The 15,703-nt window shown below is 40.1% G+C and overlaps 1 protein-coding gene across 1 annotated transcript; it reads left to right on the top strand.

The window, feature by feature from the left end:
* Positions 1–864: 864 nt before the first annotated feature.
* On the top strand, positions 865–15,327 carry LOC121943158 (PHD finger protein 12-like). The gene is made up of 12 exons (XM_042486596.1): positions 865–1,570; positions 1,889–2,070; positions 4,257–4,329; positions 4,467–4,923; positions 5,491–5,611; positions 5,688–5,820; positions 5,935–6,099; positions 6,400–6,543; positions 11,195–11,921; positions 13,615–13,719; positions 13,837–13,983; positions 14,950–15,327. The coding sequence occupies exons 1-12, from the start codon at positions 1,505–1,507 to the stop codon at positions 15,057–15,059; spliced, it is 2,430 nt and encodes an 809-aa protein (XP_042342530.1). The 5' UTR covers positions 865–1,504; the 3' UTR covers positions 15,060–15,327.
* Positions 15,328–15,703: the final 376 nt, after the last annotated feature.

The following is a 15,703-nucleotide window of genomic DNA, read 5'->3' as shown; positions in this document are numbered from 1 at the left end:
ACATCATCTTTTACTCTTATTACTTTAGTTAGTAGATACTTTTTATAAATTACATTTTTTGCACAAAAATGGTTAAAGTATTGCTGAGACAGTTCGTGAATCTGTTGACAGAACATTGCTTGGTAACTAATTTAACATCAGCTCCTCATTTTCCAAATTTGAAATCTCAAACAAATTAAAAAAATGATTGTTTTATTTAGAGCACATTTGTAGCAACAACTTAAGAACATGTTCACTAACAGGCTGCTCAGATATTTAAAGAGCCCTGTAAAACTCTATTTATCAAATCTTACCTGCTGTCCTACATTACCTGACTTCACCATAAACTTTGCTATATGACTTAATGCCATTATTAGGTCTAATAGCCTACTGTTGTGTTAGAAAGTAGTGGTAGCAATAGTAAAACAAAACAACAACAACAAAACAAACAAAAAAAAAAAAAAAAAAACAGGAGCCTACCACTGTGACAGAAGAAGCTGTGCCTATACTATTAACATTGTGGTTGAATTACAAGCTACAGGCAGTATTAGTAACTGTATTCAACTTACAGTGGCCTAAAGGCTCTTAAATAAGTTATAGCCTACTCTGACAAAGAGGTGTAACGTTGGTTAGCAACAGAGCTATCAATCCAAGCAGCAGATATTCTCTCAGTAGCAGCAGTATGGAGGCAGAACTAATGGCTAGAAGCGGAAGTAGACTGCGAGAAAAGGGTGATATCTCCTCGTACATTTCTAGTAAATTATTAGTCGTAGTAGTTATTATACTGTACGCAGTCTACTCGCTCGTTGTTACAATTGTATCCTCGTATTTATCTATATCCGTCCCAATGCGCCTGCGCGTCCGGCGGTTCGCGGTTGCGCCAACTGGTAGAGGATGTTGCTAGCAGCCAGTGTAGATGCACAGGCTTTTTCACAACAATAACATCAACCAAATTTGCATCTCCACTTACCGGATTTGAGGATTATACATTCCGAACGCCGTCGGAAACCGTGCATTGGGCCGCGACACACCGAATTTCCCTGTGTATTTTTTGGTTACATCTTCTATTGACAATGGGAGCGGAGGGGTTTGCAGATTTACAGGGCTCCTTTTTGCAGGAGCAGAAACAAGAATCATGGCTGGCCAGCTAGGCCGCAGATGCATTTTGTAGCTAACAGCAACAGCCTATTGATATTAAATATTGTATATAGGCTTCGCGCAGCTCATTAAAAGTGGTGCTTAGAAGCCAGTGTCATAATTTTAGGATTATCGTTGATTTTTGTTGTCTTTTGGGTCCACAACACAAGCTAGCGAACCCGCTAGCTTCACAACCTTGACTGGTTACCGTCTTGCTTTCGTAGTTAGCTCTTTTAGCTAGCTAGCGATTGCTAGAAACGCTTGGCCAGCCATCCGCTGGTCAAAAACATTTGGAAAACATTTTTACTGCGGGATTTACTCTCAACGTTGTGTGCTCGTGAGGCATTTTTTATCGCAAATTCCTTTTGCAACGTCTGCACCTGGATGAATGTGGGACAAAATGGAGACCCCGACGATTGTGTACGATTTGGATACCTCAGGGGGCTTAATGGAGGTGAGGTTGCTCTGCTCGAAGGCCTTTCTGTAGTGAAATATCCCTTTATTGCTAATGCTTTAATGTATTTTCCATCCTAATATATGTCGTTATCATGAGACTACCATAGCCTGTTGTCATGCATTTCTCGGTTAGCTTTCTTAGTAGTTTGGCTTGATAATGGAGGCCACAAGAAGCTAAACGTTAACGTTACCGCTCTCCCCAAGCTTAGCATGGAGTGGAACAGCGGGCACAGCGCTGAATATTTATCAACTCTTTAGACAGACAATCAGCAGGGCAGCCGTGGTCATGTGCTAAAAACTTAAACAACTTTTACAGCAAATCCAAACACTGCTGGCGCCCCCGAAGTCTGAGGAGGTAGAGAAGAGGAGTCGGAAGTTGGTGAGAGACGTCCGGAGGAGCGGCAGGGCCACCAACCACGACACCTGCGATAGTTGCCGGGAGGGGGGAGACCTGCTGTGCTGCGATCACTGTCCCGCAGCCTTCCACCTCCAGTGCTGGTGAGTTTCACTGACCTAAACAAAGAGGCTGAATGTACAGGGACACTGTATGCATGCATGGACGCATGCTAGGACAGCAGACTGCAACTTTATCTGCATGCATAACTTAGATGGTGAAAGCTGACTTCAGTAGAGTGGTGAAGTAACGTTTTGCAAACCCATCGGTGATTTCCCCCCTATTCACACTGGACTTTCCCATACTACTGAACCGAGGAGGGCGGTAGTGAGCCTTGTGCAGCCCCTTTGTAAAATTGATATGGAATTTACTATGTTTCCCGGTGAATTACTTGTGCCGAGTTCATCAGCACACATAAATAAATGAAAACTCATTTTGAAGTGATCGTTTTTAAAACTTAAAGACGAGTGCTCATCAAACTTGAGTTTTTTTCAACGGGGTTTGGTGGGCAGATACAACGAATGCTAATTTGATATTTGAGTGACTGACTACTACTGAAAGTAACCGAACCGTTATATTTTCTCACTCTTTGGAAGACGTGTGCTTTTAGATATGTCGTGCGTTTTAAAATATGGTTGATCGTATAGATGCAAAATTCATTAAAAGCATACTCTCAGTCGTCACTGTAAATGAAAGGGCATATAAATTAGACTTGAAAGGGCGAAAAGAAATAAGTTTAGCCGTTTAAGTGGCTAGAATTAGCTTGCAGTCGGTCCTCCCCTCCTGTCGCGGCCGCAGCCAGCGGAGCTGCTGCTGCTAAAAATGGAGTCGATGCTGCCTCTGTTTACAATATGGCGACCTCCCTGCTCTTTTTTCTGTTCCACCGCCATCTTACCAACCTTTAAAATGCAGGTTTGAGGAAAAGGCTTCACAATTAAAACGAATGAAATGGTTTTTTTTCCGTTTTCTGAAATAGCACAGCGCCATGGCGGTGTTTGTCGTGGATGTGTTGCGGAGTCTCATTGTAGCATTTCGCCGGTGGCGCCTTGCATGGCTCCTCCGTCTAACATCCGCCTGCATGATTATTTTAACTTTGGCATTTGGAAGAGTTGAGTTCGCACTGTCACTTGGAAACGAGCAGACAGAACCGTTTTCTCCATATTTGGTAAAGCCTGTGAATGGCTTCGTCTTCACTATGTGCATTTCTCTCGTATCGCTGCGTAATGAGGAAAAACACGGCGCTTTTATGCGTTATCTCCATGGGAGTGTTACACAGGGGAACTTTTGATACACTGCTCCGATGATCGGACGATTTTAGGCTGAAGAACATAATATCGTCTTCGGATGTGTCCTGTCTGGTATAAGGCAATCGTGGAATCCTTTGAATTATGGTGAAATTTGCGGTGGTTACATAATTTGAAACGTCAAGCGACATCACTTTTTTGCTGCATTCAGACGACTTTCACTAGTATTTAACCATTTAAATTATAAGTAGATTGACTTAATTTCCTTTCAAAATATGGGGAAGAAAAAGGCAATGAGCAACTTGGCAAGAAATGTCCCACAAAGTTCAGGAAATTATTGAATTTAGGAGGTTTTTTTTAAGCTAGGGGCATTTTCTTGATAACCATATTTAAGATTTTAAATATAATATAATATTTGAAGATTGTTACTATGTTATACATTTAAAATTATTTAGTATGATTTTTTTATTATATATATATACACACACACATATATATATTTTGCTTTTTTAAACTTTCCCATTTGTTTTTTGTTTGTTTGGGTTTTTTTGTTTTATTGTTGGCCATCTTCTGGTTCATTTCTTTTCAAGTTGCTTATTGTCTCTTTCTATGTTTTTGACAAAAAAAAAAACCCATTTCATTAGAATATTTAGAAACCTTACACAATGATATCATAAATTCTTCTACCAACTGTTACAAATGTTAAATTGGAAACTGAGAAAACTTTGCACATCACTGATGTGTTCTTTGTAATGTAAAGCAATTGTTGGTCCAATAAATGTAACCCTGGACTAGCTACGTGGGGTTTATGGTTGTAACTAATAAGATAAACAATTGTTTATTTTTTCTTAATTAAAAGATGGAAATGTTATTCAAAATAACAGTAAATGATCAAAATCTTCTTTCTCACTTAAAATAACGCAATATAATTGTGAAGCATAACAACAGGACTGCAAAGATGGATGTTAACTGATCACATTTATTTCTTTACCTGAGCTGATTATGGACCCCCTCACTGATTTTCATGTTTTATGTTCTTACCACAGCAACCCACCTCTAAGTGAAGAAATGCTTCCCCCAGGGGAATGGATGTGTCACCGCTGTAATGTTCGAAAAAAGGTGAGTGGCAGCTTCTCTCCTAGCGCTCCTGATCCCCCACCAGTGTAATAATGCTGTCAAAATGTAGAGAAAAGTATTTGCTTGTTTGCTGTGTGGACTGAGGAATCTGGATTTTGGTCTTTGTTTGCTTCCCTCAGAAGCGAGAGCAGAAGTCAGAGCAGACCAATGGCCTCCCGGAGAGGTCCTCATCGAAGCGCTCTGTGTCCCCAGCTGTGGAGCTGGAGCTCAACGCCGGCCCACTGCGACTTGACGGTCTGCCTCCGGGGGCCGGAGCGGCAGGGCCCGGTCTACGAGTGGCCCAGGTACGCCTCTTGGACCGCAGGACCAGCAGCAGGCCAAGCAGCCGGCCCGGGACACCCACCTCTAACACTTCGTCCACCCCGACCCCCTCAGAGGAGCAGAATGATGGGGAGGAGGAAGCAGTTGAGCCTGAGGATGAAGCTCAGGGCTCAGAGCTCGAGGGCGCCACGCTATCTGCTCCGGCTCCACGTCTTCTAAAGAGGCCCTTTCAGCTGCTGATAGCAGCTGCCATGGAGAGAAACCCCACGCAGTTCCAGCTGCCCAGTGAGCTCACATGCACCACTGCACTACCAGGTCAGTCAGTCAGAACAAATTCCTCAGCCCCCACTGTGACATGAATCTGTATTTATTTCAGAGCCTGACTGATGAATCGATCAGCTGGATTTATCGGCTGATGTTGGCCTCTTACACACATATATTGGTATTGGTGTATATGTTGACCAATAAACACCAATGTAAAAAGTTGTTTTTTTTCTTACAAACATTATCTAGAAAAAGATGCTTTAAGTAATTTATAATAATTACATTCCCAAATAAGGTTTCTGTTTCAGTGCACTGATGTCATTTTTGCCAAAAAATGTTTTTGTTAAACTGTAAAAATATCTTGCCTCCATTAAGGGATAATTGCAATATTTAAAGAGATATAAAGATACTTAGATATGTAGCCCCAATAGATGGAATAGTGGTTAGTGGTTATTGTTGTGGCAAGTTGTTGAAGTTATAAATAAAAACAAAAGTACACCTGGGTCACAAGGTGTGTCCTGGAATGTTTTCAAACAGTCCAGATTTGTGATGAACTACAGCATACATATATGTGGATTGGACTGTTTCTCAGTTGTCCCACCTCCTTTGGTTTTGTAGGCAGCAGTAAACGGAGGAGAAAAGAGGAGCTACTGGGGAAGCCGTTCAGAAGGCCGCAGCATGAGCTGGATCCTAATGGTCTGGTCCCTCTACCGGTCAAAGTCTGCTTCTCATGCAACAGGTCAGTACCAGATGACAATGTGCACTGAGCTAAAGTGCTAGAAAGCGTGCTGATTTTCTTGGATTTCCTCTGACAGGAGTTGCAGGTTGGCTCCGCTGATCCAGTGTGACTATTGTCCCCTTCTGTTCCACATGGACTGCCTGGACCCTCCACTCACAGCTTTACCTGCTGGCAAATGGATGTGTCCAAACCATGTCGAGCACTTACTGGTAAGAGGCTCGGAGCTGCTCCAACCTTTTCTCTGGTCACGGATGTTTTGTTTTTTGGCTCAGTGAAGATGGCGCAGTAGAATGATTTTTTTTAATTGTTTGTCTGCTGTCCAGCTGAATCAGAGGAGCCTCAGCCTGTCCAGCCGCTGCCAGCTCTTTGACCATTTCCAGGACAGGATGTCCCAGCACGCCGTCAAGTTGGATTTCTTACGAAGAGTCCATCGACAGAACGCACCAAACCGGCGCACAACCCACCAGCACAACAAGAAGACCATTAAGGTAGACAACTGACTGCTGTGTAGCTGTTTTTGTTTCCTCGTGCTTAAATACTGTGTCCACAGACAGAATAGATGGAACATTAGGCAGCTCTGAAAACAACACTGCAACAAATTGTTTCTACAGATGAATTCTATCCCAATTTGAGCATACATGTCCTTAAATGTTATTGGACCTTGCCAGGATACCCAAACTCACTCAGTACATTAGACACCCTGCTTATTCAGAGACTTCACACAACATGTCAGTGAAATTGACAGTAAAGCGATGAGGTTATTTCTAACAATGACTGTTTGGATTCAGGTGCCAGATGCCATCAAGTCGCAGTACCAGAATCCTCCCCCCATGCTGCTTCCTACAGGGGTGCGCCAGCTGGAGCTGGTTTGTAGCGGCGTTCCCGGCCATCCGCCCTCAAAGCACCTCACCACCGAGGCTGAGCAGCAGGAGGTAGGCACACAGCAACACCACAACAGTTGAATCAGTCTTGTAAGAGTAACATGCAACACATTAACATGATGTTAGAAAACATAGACTTTAGACTTTTAAGATACATGTAAACGTGTTAGTCTGACTGAAATTGAATTTCCTGAAATCGGACTAACACACCCAGATAATTTGATTGGAAGTTGAGCTGTTCTGTCATGTAAACACCTCAGTCTGACTTACACTGGACATGGCGTTCTGCACATGGCCCGAGTTGCTGCGCCGTGGTTACAGATAGTGACTATTCGATACTTTCGGGCATTTATAAAAATGCACTGAAGAGAGGGACTTGTCTTTTTTTAATTTTGGCTTAGGTGAGGGACATACAGCTTGAAAAGATAGTATTTTACATAAATGACACACCCCAGCTCACCCCCCTCCTAGGGCTGGGCGATAAAACAATAACAATATCAATCAAAAAAAAAAAAACTTTCCTCAATTAAAATATGAGACGTAGTCGATAGAATGTCGATAGAACGCATTCCAGCCATGTTTAGACAGACAACATGAACAGCCAATGATAATATGAATTTGCAACAGCAGCACAGTGAGAGAGACAAACAGAGCGCAGCTTCTCCTCGCAGCATTAAAGTGTCTGAAACAGACAAATATTCAGAGGTGGAAAATGCTTTCTTTAGACATCACAGACTACTTTGTTTTAGTTTCAGGTTTAATCAGACGTTGGATGAATTATTTAGAAACAACAGGATGCATCACTCCATGTCTCATCAAACCGCTCACACTGAGCTCTCATTATTATTACTAGGGGCAGATGTAATGTTTTGGGGGTCTGGGGCCACAAGCACATGACCTTATTTTCACCCTTTTTCTAACTGGGAATGTTGGCAGCTGTAGGAGAAGCAGACCTACTCAAAAGTTTTTTTGACTTCTTTTCCTGAGTAAAATGATTAACAGCACAGAAGATTTACAGAAGATTCACAGAAGTTGAAGTCAGAGTCGTGCTGTCAGGAGAGGTTGGCCTTTTATCAGCACAATGTGCTTCAATTTACCTGAAGTTTGTTTAAGATGGGGCTTTTAATTTTTATATTATGCTGGAAAGTTTAATAAATGATAATAAATCATATATTTATTACACTCCAACACACCACGATTGTCAGTGAACTATGATATCTTCATATCTCTGACTCTATACCACTTTATACCATGGTTTAAAGTCTCTCTGTCACAGAGATTAGGAAATACAAAGATGTTTGTTTTACCTCAACTTCCTTGTTCCCTTTCAAAAGAAAAACTATCTGACTGTGTCTCTGTGGACAGAATGCCATCAACTGCTGATACAATGCATTTTATTTTGAAACATTTACAGGATGGGGTTGTCAGCTGTGCAGGAGCTTGTATAACTTCATAAATGAGTGGAATATGTGCTTATAAATATGAAAATACAGCACTCATATCAGCAGGCAGCAGACTTAAGGCTGGACTATTTTTATGCAGAAAAAATGTACTAGTTAAAATTATTTCTGTTAGAGAAAAGTTATAGTGTCATTCAAATTGCACTAATTTTACTGTAAGATGTTTTGTTGAACTGCTAGATTTGAGGTAACTGTTTTGTTACTCATCCTAAAAGTGACTCAAATTTTACATTGTTTTATTTATTTTGCTATTGGATTGCTTTATATAGATTGCTCTACATTCCTTTTACTTTAGTGGAACAAGCTCTTGCATTCATTTTATTTTGAAGAGACTTTATATCAGACTGTAAAACGCAGATTATCAGTTAAGACTGGGCTATTTTTTGTTGGAGATTAATGCCCTGCAGTGTTTTAAAATGTTATTTTTGGGTTTGTTGTTATATTAATTGATTAATAAAAAAAAATAATCGTTAGGTGCAGCCCTAATATTGACTGATTTGAAAAAAAATATTGTGATAAGACTTTTTTCCATATCACCCAGCCCTACCCCCTCCTCTGATAAATAATGGAGTCTGGTGTTTTTGTTATAACAGCTTCAAATTCTCGTCAGTAAGGGCTATCTTACAACAAGGTAAAGTGGTGAAAATATTCTTAATACAGCGTACACTTAAACTGATATTGATCTTTTTCAGTGACTTAAAACTAATCAATGAAGGCAGAGTCTGTTCAGCACAGTTTGATTATATGTACGTGGCGCAGAGGTTTTCTACTCCGAAGTTATTGTAAATAAACAGTTGTGATTGTGATTGGGTCTATATCATAGACTGTAATAATGACAGTAGGTCTATAGCAACTGGCTGAAAGAGGGTGAATCTCCACCTGCTGTTGCAGAGTCAGATATACAGTACTTATATTCATAAATGGATTCTCCTCCGGTGCTTGAGCAGTATTCCAGTTAAATGGCCTATTCGAGCTGTAGCTTGACTAAACTGTGCATGTAAACACATTGACTGGCTTGTATTTTGTATGCTCTGTCTGAAAAGAAAAAGTTGATGATTTTGGTTTAGTGTCCTGGTGAATCATCAATAGTTACTGCCTGCTCTTAAAAGTCAAAACTATTGTGGACTGTATGAGAAGTAATGTCCATGCAGGAATTGGCAAACATTGAATATTATTTTCTGCAAGAATGCTGAATTAATCAAATAGTGACACAGCAATGTGATATTATTTTAGACTTTCAGACTATGCTCCTCTTAAAGAATGGAAATAGAAAAGTCCAGCTTTTTCCAATGTTTGTTGATCTTACTGAAACACAATTTGATACATATGTATTTATCTGGAATAGTATCACTATGTACGATATTAGCTGGTATCACCATGATATGATATTATCACTGTACTTAAGTCACTATAAAATAATTTGTGATTTTAAGCATGTTGCAATGCTGAGTGTTACCCCTTTCCCCAAAGGAAACTTTGTTTTATACAGGATAAAGTCAGTTCAATCTGTTTGTCTCACTTCAGTCATTTTTATTGCAGCTTATCGTATCTGGTGGACTGAAAAAGAAATTGATTTTAATATTTAGTAGGGTACCAAAAGTTTAACATGTATTTGTAATGCTAATAATCTATCTAATAAGCAAATCAGTACTTGGTATCTATGTATTGATACAATATTGCAATACTGCTTTGTATCAATATTTTTTCCCACCCATTAAAATTATGAAAAATGTCATGTTTTAGAAGGTCTGCAAGCTAAGCTTTTTTCACGGACTCTGGGTCAGTCAGTGAAAAAATTATTTTCTTTTCGTGACATCTCCATTGTACAAATGAGGAGTAGGGCCATGCTAAAGAAAAAAATCCCAGATTTTGAGAATTAAGTCATAATATTATGAGGATAAAGTTGTAAGTTCAAGAAAAAAACTCATAAATTCACAAGAATTAAGTCAGAATTTTTATGAGATTACACTTGTAAATTTACAAGAAAAATGGACGCATGTGCACGTTTGGTTCTAGCATCTGCCTCCCATCAGCTGTGGATGTCGAAAGAGACGGCTCATCCTGCGCTTTTTTGCAAAATTCGGAGTTAACATGGTTGGGCCTGTTAAGCTGTTCTGTAGAGGTTCATGTACACAGTGTCTATTCACTACCTGTATACACCCCAACTACTTGAAATAATTCAGTTTAATTCAATTTTATTTATAAAGCCCATTATCACCAAACATGGTTTGCCTCAGAGGGCTTTACAGCATACGACATCCCTCTGCCCTTAGACCCTCACATTGACTAAGGAAAAACTCTCCAGAAAAACCCTGAAATGGGGGGAAAATGGTAGAAACCTCAGGAGGAGCGAATGAGGAGATATCCCTCTTCCAGTACGGACAGACGTGCAATCAGTGTTGTAAATAACAATTAAATTAAAGTAATGACAAAGAGGAAAGAGAGAGAAAGGGGAAGAGAAGCACAGCAATAATGGTAACAATAACATAACATATATAACAATAGTGATAGAAGTAAAATGACTAAATGCACTCTATATCGTATCGTAGCTGTTGACAAGACTCCCATGCGTATATTAATAGTGGAGGCATGACACATAATAATGGCAGTAGAAGGTCGCGTCAAGCAGGATCATAGCATCTGTGCAACCAAGGCCGATGACACAGACGCAGCCTCAGACAGGACCACAGCAACAGCACAACCAATTCAAATCAAATAAAATATGCTATTTATAACATCACAAGATTGAGCTGGACTCGAACTTAAACCTTCAGCATGGGAGTCCCAAACACTCACCATTCATTCATCAGGTGTGATCATGTATTCATCCTTCTTTCACTTATTATACCATATAACCCAGCTCTCTGGTCTTTTATTTCTCATAAAATGATATCAAAGTTTTATCTTAAAATATTGGTTTTATCGATGAATTTAATATTTATTAATATTAAATGAATTTTGCATAATTGTTTGGTAAATTTAAGAGTTTAATCTCTTCATATTATGTCTATATTCTGGTAAATTGATGACTTTTTTTCTGATAATATTTTCTCAAAATTCTGACTTTATTCTGGCAATATTGTGACTTTGCAATATTATGACTTTATCCTCATAATATAAGATTTTTTTTTCTTTATCATGGCCCCAAATCTCCGTTGTGCTGTTAGATAGGGCAGTGTGTTCTACAAAGATTTGGCTGTTGCTTCTCCTGTTCTAAATCTTGGTTCTGCTGTGTTGAGCAGTGGCTTCAGGATGTCATCGCCCTCCAGTGCAGCATCGTGCGACACCTTTCCATCAAGCAGAAGGCTTCATCCACCCTGTCATCACTTACGCCGTCAGCAGAGTGGGTCTCTGAGCAGAAAGCCAGCACCAAATCATGTGAGGACATGAAAACTCAGGCCTCTTTAGAAAGGACTTGTTCCCCCGACCCCTTCTCTAAACCCTGCAGTACTCCTGGTGACCCCCAGGGGGCCTCTCTTTCAAGGGACACACTTGCAGAACTGGGAGTTTGTAAATGCAGCACGACTGCTTGTCAGAACTGTAGGAAACCCAACGGACCTCTAGCAGAGGAGTGCCAGCCTCCCAAAGCCAATGGCCCCGTAGACTGTCACAGTGCCTCAGACTCCTGCAGGCAGGCTGAACTGCAGCACAGACTGAAGCCCAGTGCAGTGGCCCCAGACTCCACTCCTGCCTCTGGGCTGCTCAACCACATAGGAGCTGAAACGGTTAAAAAGGAGCCTGAGAACACTACAGAGAACTGTGCTCAGAAAAACTGCCCGACTGCCCTGACGATATGGCCCCACGGTGGCCAGCAGAACCACAGGAGCCAGGCAGAGCTCCAGGAGGAGTGTTTGAGCAGTGACGAGAAACCCACATACTCCATCACCAGCAGCGGCCGCTCAGATGCACCGCCTAAAGGCAACCAGGAGCACGAGCCAACCAAGCTGGGGTCCTCATCACCTACTCCAGGTACACAATCCCACACCAACACAATGATCACTAGGTTCATTTGAGATTCTGTAAGGGTCACGAAAAACCTCTAACACCAAAGCAGACAGCAAATGAGGGAGTATTTTATTGCAAAATGTTTCAGCTTTTCATTATTTGACAGCAAAATGTAAAAAAGAGACTGAAAATTACATATCACAAGGGTCAGTAGTCATTTTTATTTTTCAGGGTCAGAAATGGAATATATTTAGAGTTAAAATGACATTTTTTTTTCTTTCTCTCCTATAGAAAAAAATAAAAATTAATTACCAAGAAAACCAAGGCAAAAATCCAGAAGCAACAAAACAAAAACAAATATCTATTTGATTTCCATTCTAAGTCTTGACATCTCTGGCTAATGATACTAATTTTATTTTAGTGCCCATGCATTGAATTTTTTTTTAAAGATTTTGCCCAGGACAAAAAAATAACTGGTCTTTTATCTTTGTTTTGTCTGTATTTTAAACCAAAATTTGGATAGGAGAAAAAGAAAATTAAATGGCATTTCTGTTGTGTATATTCCATTTCTGACCACAGAAACTAAAAATGGCTTATTTTTGACATGTTATTGACATGTTAACAGGGTGTTAAATGAAGTTTGTGGTCATTTTTACAGTTTGTCAGTGTTGAGACAATACCACAGTACACTGCTCGCCGCTCTAGCTGAGACATTTGGCAGCAGTTCTAGCAGACCACGGCCAAACAGCTCCCTCTTGTGGTCACTGGCAGAGATTTTTTTAAGCTGTTTCAAATGTCACAGCAATATAACAGTGGGATATCACAAGTTACCAAGAGAAAATAAATAGGCTGATTGTGCCTCATGTCCCTTTCCCACCAAAACTACTGCTTATATGAGGGTTTTAAAACATGAGAAATCCCTCAAAAAAAGGCAGTAGACTGCATGTGTGTGTGATTTTCACTGGTTTGACACATTCAGCAAAAGGTTAGTAAAGAGTAGAAAGCAGCATAGAGGCCTGTTAAAAATTTACCATGGTCACTTCTGTTTTGCTCCTCTTACTTATTCAGTCTCTCTTGGTGCAAACTAAATTTGGAACTATGTTCTAGCACTGCTTGGATGGAGACAGATGGTATTTTGTGGTGGCCTGTCACTGCATCTTGCCAGTAAAGGGGCTAAGATTAGCAAATCCACCCGCGTGTTGTATTTTCTTTGAAGCTGATCAGAGCCAATTATTACCTATGACCACTGCAATAATCTAACGTGGGTGTGAATGTAGACCTTTCCCATTAAAAACAAAAGCCAGATGTTGGCAGATGTCAATGGGTGAGTGAAAAATGGTCTTCAGTTGAAATGACAGTTTTGAAGTTTTTGTTGTACTTAAAAACACATTTGAATAGATTAATGTACAGTTAAAAAGTGGTTATTCTCGGGGCGCCTGGTGGCTCAGTGGATAGAGCGGTGCCCCATGTGCAGCCACAGCGGCTGCTGGGTCGAGTCCGGCCTCGGCCCTTTGCTGCATGTCTCCCCCTCTCTCTACCCCTTTCACACTTGCACTGTCCTATCAATTAAAGGCAATAAAAGCCCCCAAAAAATCTTTAAAAAAAGTGGTTATTCTCATGAAAGAACAACGTTCTTATCCAGTCACATGTTCCTGAGTCAAAAGTCCTCCAGATCAGTCTCTGTTGTTTAACCACACTGCACGTTTCTCTTCCTCAGACGTGAAGTCTGGTCCTGGACTGATGGGCTCCTTGCTGCCCAGCACTCTCTCCTCCATCGCCAACCTGTCCAGCTGCATGAAAGATGGGAAGGATGAGGAAAGAGGTCAGTGTGCTCACTCAGTCGTGACAGTTCTGAAACACTGCAGTATTGTCTACATGTCATGTCTGTGGTAAAGCAAAGTAGCAGTAGAATGACCCTTTACTGGCCGTGTGTGTGCAGGCATTGAGCTGGACAAACTGGATGCAGAGATGATCAAGCTGCTGGCCTGGCAGAGGATCCAGCAGCTCTTCCCTCCCAAAATGCCCAGCACTCCACCTCCTTCAGCCCCCAGCGCTGCCCCGAAAACCCCATCACCCTGCCCTGATGGTAAGACACTAACTTAGCTTTGAGGCTGCTATTTACAGGCTTTGTAGGTAATAACTGATGTTTTCAAGGACCGTGGGAAATTTGGAAATCCAACAACAATTTCTGTTTTTACAGTTAGTGGCTGTGATTAAATTTTAAGGAGGATGTGTGTTCCTTAAATAAAATCCACTAAAGTTTTTTTTTTAAAAAAAAAGCCAAAATATTTATTTTAAGAAAAATTAAAAAGTTAAAATTTGCTAAAATGTTTTCTTTAAAAATCATCAAAATGTTGAAAGAGAAGAAAATCACATTTTTCTTTTCTTGCATTAAAAATGACTAACAAAAATTTGAATTAAAAAAATAATGAAAATTTAAAAAAATCATCCAGAAGAATCTAAAGAAGAAAAAAAATTCCATTGTTTTTTTCTAAGATTTGTCAAAAGGGTTTAAAGAAAAAATGGCAAATTTAAATTATGGATTCTTTATTCCCCTTAAACGTTTTTTGGTGATTTTAAAAGAAAAATGCAAAATGCAGCTGTTAAGAGTTGTGTGCTCTTCCTCTAAAGCCGAAATAAAAAAAACATAAGTCTCTCCCCAGTGCTTAGAAACACTGTTTGACATGCCTCCCCCTTTTTGCACCACCCTCTCCCTACTAGACAATGTCTTAGTTATATTTAAATAATCAGTTCTGATCATGATTTGAAGTCATTGTTATTTTTTAAATAATATATATTTAAAGAAGTCTTTATAAAGTAATGATAAGACCCAATGAGAAGTATTGGTCGCTTCAGTGAATGTATGGTATGCTTTAAAATTTGCCACCAAGTCATTGAAAAGTCTTGGAAATTTATTGGTAAAAATGTTTATGAACTTTATTTTCAAATCTCACTTCTTGTTGTGAGGGGTTTTATTTAATTTGAATGGAATTTCCTTGTGTACCTTGACTTTCCTGATAGTGTTGCTGACAATCTGAACGGCTTCCTACAGGTCAGAAGAAGGTGCAGGCTCGAGCAGTTTTTTACCCACTGACAGGGAAAGGAGGAGCTGTCAGCATGTGCTACAGGACGTTATACATAGGATCAGGTAAGACATGCTGACTGTGTCACGGCGACTTCAGAAACAATCATCCAGCCAGACCTGTCACCAGAATTAGGTTATCGACATTCTCTGAATCATAACTTTGCCAATTTAAAATCATTTCATATAGAAAAAGTTCTTTTAGAGCAGCTTGTATTTAGAACACAGAAACTCTACTTTTTTGGCTTATGACCCCTTTCTTTAAGGAAAGCAATGAGATCATTTTATATGCATGTGAAATGTGCTTGTGGTCACATGTAGTACACAGACAATTCAAATAAAATACAACACCCGGTATAGGTCTGTAGTTCAACCTAGAGCGACATTTTCATTCAAACAGATTTAGAAGCTTGGTGAAGTAAAACTATTAAGTATTTGGCAGTTCAATAAAAATGGTATTGCAAAATTGTGTATTCCTTGTCCTGGAAAAGAATGTGGATCCCCAGATAGGGCTTGAGACCTCCTGGAGGGTATTGACCCCAAATCGGGAACCAGTGGTAAAGACAACANAAGTAAAACTATTAAGTATTTGGCAGTTCAATAAAAAATGGTATTGCAAAATTGTGTATTCCTTGTCCTGGAAAAGAATGTGGATCCCCAGATAGGGCTTGAGACCTCCTGGAGGGTATTGACCCCAAATCGGGAACCAGTGGTAAAGACAACA

Source organism: Plectropomus leopardus, chromosome 5 (genome assembly GCF_008729295.1).
Source record: "Plectropomus leopardus isolate mb chromosome 5, YSFRI_Pleo_2.0, whole genome shotgun sequence".
NCBI lineage: Eukaryota > Metazoa > Chordata > Actinopteri > Perciformes > Serranidae > Plectropomus > Plectropomus leopardus.
This window is presented reverse-complemented; position numbering and strand designations above follow the sequence as displayed.